We start from the raw sequence: 6000 nt of genomic DNA, 5'->3' as shown, positions 1-6000 counted from the left end.
CCCGGGCGGCCGCCGCGGGGCTCGCGGTGGGGGCGGCAGCGCCCTGGCGGGGCCAGCGCCAGCGATGATGCCGGTTGCAGTCAGCACCCAGGGCCCGCCCCAGACACCGCCGCCTCAGAAGCTCGGCGGCCTCTCCTCCCCCATCAATTTAGACCCCCCCGTGGAGACGGACTGCCTACTTACGCAGAAGTTAACAGAAACCCTGAAGCCCTTTGGGGTCTTTGAAGAGGAAGAGGAACTGCAGCGCAGGATTTTAATTTTGGAAAAATTAAATAACCTGGTAAAGGAGTGGATACGCGAAATCAGCGAGAGCAAGGAGCTCCCACAGTCTGTCATCGGAAGCGTGGGAGGGAAGATCTTCACCTTCGGGTCGTACAGACTAGGCGTCCACACCAAAGGGGCCGATATTGACGCGCTGTGTGTTGCACCGAGGCACATTGACCGGGGCGACTTTTTCACCTCATTCTACGACAAATTGAAACTGCACGAAGAAGTAAAAGATTTAAGGGCAGTTGAAGAGGCATTTGTACCAGTTATCAAACTGTGTTTTGATGGGATAGAGATAGATATTTTGTTTGCAAGATTAGCACTGCAGACGATTCCAGAAGATTTGGACCTGAGAGATGACAGTCTGCTAAAAAATTTAGATATTAGGTGCATACGAAGCCTTAACGGTTGCCGGGTAACCGATGAAATTTTACACTTGGTACCGAACATTGACAACTTTCGGTTAACTCTCAGAGCTATCAAACTGTGGGCCAAATGCCACAATATCTATTCTAATATACTCGGCTTTCTCGGAGGTGTTTCCTGGGCGATGCTAGTAGCAAGGACTTGCCAGCTTTATCCAAATGCAGTAGCATCAACTCTTGTCCGTAAATTTTTCTTGGTGTTTTCCGAATGGGAGTGGCCCAATCCAGTGCTCTTGAAAGAGCCCGAGGAGCGGAATCTGAATTTGCCGGTGTGGGACCCTCGGGTCAACCCCAGTGATAGGTACCATCTGATGCCCATCATCACACCAGCCTATCCCCAGCAGAACTCCACGTACAATGTGTCCGTTTCCACCCGGATGGTCATGATTGAGGCGTTTAAGCAAGGGCTTGCCATCACGCATGAAATCTTGCTGAGTAAGGCAGAGTGGTCCAAACTGTTCGAAGCCCCAAACTTCTTTCAAAAGTACAAGCATTATATTGTACTTCTCGCAAGCGCACCAACAGAGAAACAGCATCTAGAATGGGTGGGCTTGGTGGAATCAAAAATCCGGATTCTAGTTGGGAGCTTGGAGAAGAATGAGTTTATTACCCTGGCCCACGTGAACCCCCAGTCGTTTCCCGCACCGAAAGACAAGCCCAGCAAGGATGAGTTCTGTACAATGTGGGTGATTGGATTAGTGTTGAAGAAACCGGAGAACTCTGAGACGCTCAGCATCGACCTCACCTATGATATTCAGTCTTTCACTGACACGATCTACAGGCAAGCCATCAACAGCAAGCTGTTTGAGATGGACATGAAAATCGATGCAGTGCACCTCCGGAGGAAAGAACTCCATCAGCTCTTCCCAAACCACGTGCTTCAGAAAAAGAAAAGGCTGTGCACAGAAAGCGTCCAGTTGGCAGCTGTGAACGACAGCAGTCGTGACCTGTCTGTGGACAATGGTGGTGGCTTGTCTGCACCTTCACCTTCCAGTGCTGTGAAGACCAGCCCACTGACAGGCAGCTCTCTGGGCAGGAGCAGCCCTGCCCCCATTCTAACAGCAGCACCAGTGGCCAGCATTCCAGTTACAGGCACTGCCATGCCCCAAATCAATTCCAGTGAAAGCTCGGGGGCATTGTTAAGTGAGAGCATTCTTCACAGTGCCACACAGCCGGCCATCCCTTCACCGCCAAGGGCTACTGTTGCTAGAGTCGTTTCCTCAACGTGTCTGGTAAACCGTGCCTCCAGACCTTCCGGAAACGCAGCGACCAAAATGCCCAGCCCTATTGTAGGAGTCTAGAGAACTTGCTCCCCTCGGAAAGAAGAACAGGATAAGGAAACCACGGCCGGAGAACAACTCAACCAAGGGACAAGTGGAGCCCAATTAGAAATCTCAGGAAACATCCATTACTGACCTTCCCGATACCCCTCCTCACCCTGCTCACCCTATCTCTGTTATCAAGAATTCAATAAAAGGGAAATTGAACCGACATAAGCAACCTCAAGGCTCATACCTAGTATCTGTCCTCTGGCTGTCTTCGCAGGTTGAGGAAGAAGAGTGAGAGTTGTCAGGTTAGGGCTCCAAATGGGTTCTGGTTCATTTGGTGACTTCCTCTTCCGGCTTAGTCTGGCCAGAAGGCCGGTCAGTATGTGAAGCTAGCAGTGCTGTTGCTAATGTGCCAACGAGGGCCACATTGACTTAGTTGAAAGGACTGCTACTGCCCTCAGAAAGAAAAAGAGAGGACATTTCTCCAGTGATGTCTCGACCCATGTTTGACGTCGGGGCTTAGGCTGGGTGTTTTGTTGAGAAAATCTGCATGTCTATTTTCTTACCAGAAAATAGGTGTAGTTGTAGATTTTTCAGCTTGATGGGTTTTTTTTTTTTTTCCCCTCTGAGAGTTTTCTTCACCATTAACTGCCATGTTGAAAAGCATTGTACAATGCTGTATCACATTTCAGAGAAGACATAAGAAAACACCTCTGATATGATATATGTATTAAGTCTCAACTATTAATAACAAATTAAAGAACACCTATGTATATAATATAAATACATTTGGTTCAGTCCCTACGGGGTAACATGTATAACCCTCTAAATGGAAGTGTCAGCTTCTAGGGTATTTGACATTGAAAGAACAGTTGTTGTTTTTTTGTGTGTTTTTTTTTAAAGAGTAGTAGTGCTTGGTTTTGATGGGACATGATTAAGAAATGGTATATCTGGCTTCAGCTATAGAATTGGACCTGTGGCATGCAATTAGTGACCAAAGAGCAAATGTTTTCTTTGGGCTGCCAGAGCTCTAGAAACCCCTTGTCCTTAAACACTTGCTTTAAAATGCAAAAACGAACAGAAACACAACAAGCAAACAAACCAAAAAACCCCAAAATGCAAAAACCGTTTCTCTCTTCCTCATCTTGCTGACGAGCCCTGTTGGCACAGTGGGTTAAGCATTGGGTTGCCAAAGGCAAGCTGGGTCATAAAAGCCCACCTGCACTCTACAGGGGAAACAGGCTGTCTGCTCCATAAAGAGAATTGCAGGAACCCCAAGGAGCAGCAGCGCGTTGCCTTACAGAGTCGTTAGGAGTCAATCCACTTACGGGTAGTAGGTTTTCTCGTTTCTATGCAGAAGGAATGCGAGTAGATTTCTCTACAGGAAGAAAAACCTAGAATGCCCGTATGTTCCTCTGTGTGGTTTGAGACCAGTGATGATGTTTCACCAGAATACATGACGACATTTTGTTTCATGGCTAACACTGTACTAAAATGTTGCTGAAATTGGTGCTCATGAAACACATTGACCATCTTGGATGGCATGTCACGCCTTGGTTGTCCCTCTTAAGAATTTTAAGGCAATGTTTATTTTTAAATGAGTTACCATCTGTCCTAGATATTTAGTGCTTCTCTGACAGAAATGACACAAGAGGGTGGCTTCAATAAATGATTCTGTCACCTTCTGCAGGCTTGATGTGCGAGTGCAGGGCCTCCCTGTGGGCTTTAGGGTAGAGTTCTTGTATCCTTTCGACATTTGTTGGTTTGACATCTCTTGGCAATCCTTGTGTGCCTTAGGATTAGGAGTTTCCTAGTACAGCGACCCTAGATTCAAAGGATGTGCTCGGCTCCCACCTCTTCTTTCTTGGTGTGGAAATGCGGTCCTTCCCTCTCTAATCACTTCTCTCTCCATTCATGTCTTGTAAGATCCCAGGGAACCTCTCCTGACATCTGATCGGGGCTGTGACCTGATGAGTGTTGTAGCCCACCCAAATCTCCCGAGGATGATCACATCAGATCACAGCTTGGGGCTGATGACATCTTTACATGATTGATGTAACTACTAAACCACATGATGAAAATCACAGCCCAGCCAAGTTGCCACATGATCTTGCCATTGGATAGTTCCATGAATCTTTGGAAGCCCCTTGGATTTGGGAGCGGAGGGACCCAGTTCACTTCGTGACACCATTATCAATCAGTTTCAGCCGTAGAGTCATATAAAAAGTCATTTCTGGCAAGCACTTGACATGTCGTTTTCCACTCCTTTGTTTTAGCCTTTTAAAAGAGGATGCATTCTTGTTTCTAAAATTGAAAACAAAGGTGTCATAGATTGGCAGCAGAGCATTCCTCATTAGGGCAGGTCGGAGAATGTCGATGAATGAAAACGTCCTGTGTGTTTGCTTGCTTTTTCTTCTGGACACGGCAGACTGCCCCGAGCTTTCCAACCACGCTGGTTCTGACGTCCCCTGTCCCTGGCACCCCAGTGTGCTTTCTACCACACCTGTATTTATCATAGTAAACTAACAGCTACTTGGATGCTAGTCACTTCCCTGTCTTTCTAGATTAAATTCCCAAGGTCGGGATCTGCCCTTTTTCCTGTGGGCTCTGCAGTCATGGAGGCTTGCTCCCCGCCACTGCTTCCTGGTGTCTGTCACCCACACTTTCTGCTGTGACAATGCCCTTCCACCTCCATAACATCAGGTGACGTGTACAAGGGCTGTGCACTTTGAGTCACCCTGGTAGGCTGCTAACTGCAAGGTCTGAGGTTCAAAGCCACCAGCCACTCTGTGGGAAGAAGAATAAGGCTGTGTGCTCCCATCAAGCTTTCTAGTCTTTGAAACCTTGTGTAGTATCACTCGGAGTTACAATCGACTCGATGGCGGTGGGTTTGGTGAGTCTAGGATGGTGTTATATTGAAGTTGCCCGAAACTACCCTCGTCATTTTGGTCCACATTTGTGGGAAATTTCATTTATAAGCTTTCCATGTAGCTGTTCCTTGTTTACCAAGCTGAGAATTTGGCACTTTTAAATTCCAGTTTTCATTACCTGAGTATCAAGAGATATATATGCCTGTCTGTTCAGTGTCCATACGCTTTACTGTGTGGCGTGTCCAGTGACTTGGCGTGGTTTCATAGCATCTGGACGCCTGTGTTTTCAGAGGTGGTTTCGAGAACAAGGAGCCCTGATGGTGCAGTGGGGTGAGTGTTGGGCTGCTAAGTGCCAACTCAGAGGTTTCAACCCAACGGCTGCCCCTCTGGAGAAAGAGAAGGCTGGCTGCCCTGCCAACAATTAAATCCAGGAAGCCCTAAAGTCCCATAGAGCCACTACGAATCAGAATGGAATGGACGTCAGTGGGTGGGTCAGGTGTTTTAAAAACAGCTGATTCATTTCTCCAGCGAATCACAATGAGAATAAACAGAGACCTGGGCAGAGTTAAAACACTGGACACAAGTAAACCAGGAGGGTGGGTGATGGAGTTGTCTTTACCTGGCTCAGGAGGAGGCTGGGAACAGGTGACTTTGCGAGTTTCTTCGGTCCAGGAATGCGTGTTATGCTGTTCAGGGGAACCCTCAAGAGGGTTATGACTTCAGTAAGCGTAAAAACTGGAAGCATTGAATCTTCATCCAAATGATGACCAGGAGGAAGAAGGGACTGGGGGGAAGCAGGGAAAGACTGGGGTGAAGTAGAAAATGCAGTCCTGAAGTGGTAGGAACGAAGTGCACTAGACATCTGTCACCACAAAGGTTGAGCCACACTTCCTGGTGGGCTATTCCATCCCGAGGCCAGCTGTGGGCTGTTTTATTTGCAAGGGACGAAAGAACTCCTGCATTCGTGAGGGAGGGAGGGGAGAACCCTTCAGGCTTGTTTGTGCTGAAGGACTAAGCCTCACGGCGGAGGAATAAGCGCACCAGCGGGAAGAGAGATGCTGTGTGTCATGATGGTTTTGGGATACCTCTTTCATTAATACCTAGCAAAGAGAGCAAACAGGTGGGGAAGTGACCACCGTGGAAAACCAAGTGTGGGTGCGGGGCTGGCAA

The 6000-nt window shown here is 47.8% G+C and overlaps 2 protein-coding genes across 3 annotated transcripts in view; both read left to right on the top strand.

Moving 5' to 3' along the window:
* RADIL (Rap associating with DIL domain) overlaps positions 1-6000 on the top strand; it is a 36670-nt gene that overhangs the window by 6218 nt on the left and 24452 nt on the right. The window lies entirely within an intron of this gene.
* On the top strand, positions 65-2173 carry PAPOLB (poly(A) polymerase beta). Its single transcript, XM_013005527.2, has one exon. The coding sequence runs from the start codon at positions 65-67 to the stop codon at positions 1991-1993; it is 1929 nt and encodes a 642-aa protein (XP_012860981.1). The 3' UTR covers positions 1994-2173.

Source organism: Echinops telfairi, unplaced genomic scaffold (genome assembly GCF_000313985.2).
Source record: "Echinops telfairi isolate 266 unplaced genomic scaffold, ASM31398v2 ScPeMD7_5;HRSCAF=22, whole genome shotgun sequence".
In the NCBI taxonomy this organism is placed as follows: domain Eukaryota; kingdom Metazoa; phylum Chordata; class Mammalia; order Afrosoricida; family Tenrecidae; genus Echinops; species Echinops telfairi.
Note: the sequence above shows the minus strand (reverse complement) of the source record. Positions and strands in the feature narration are given on the sequence as shown.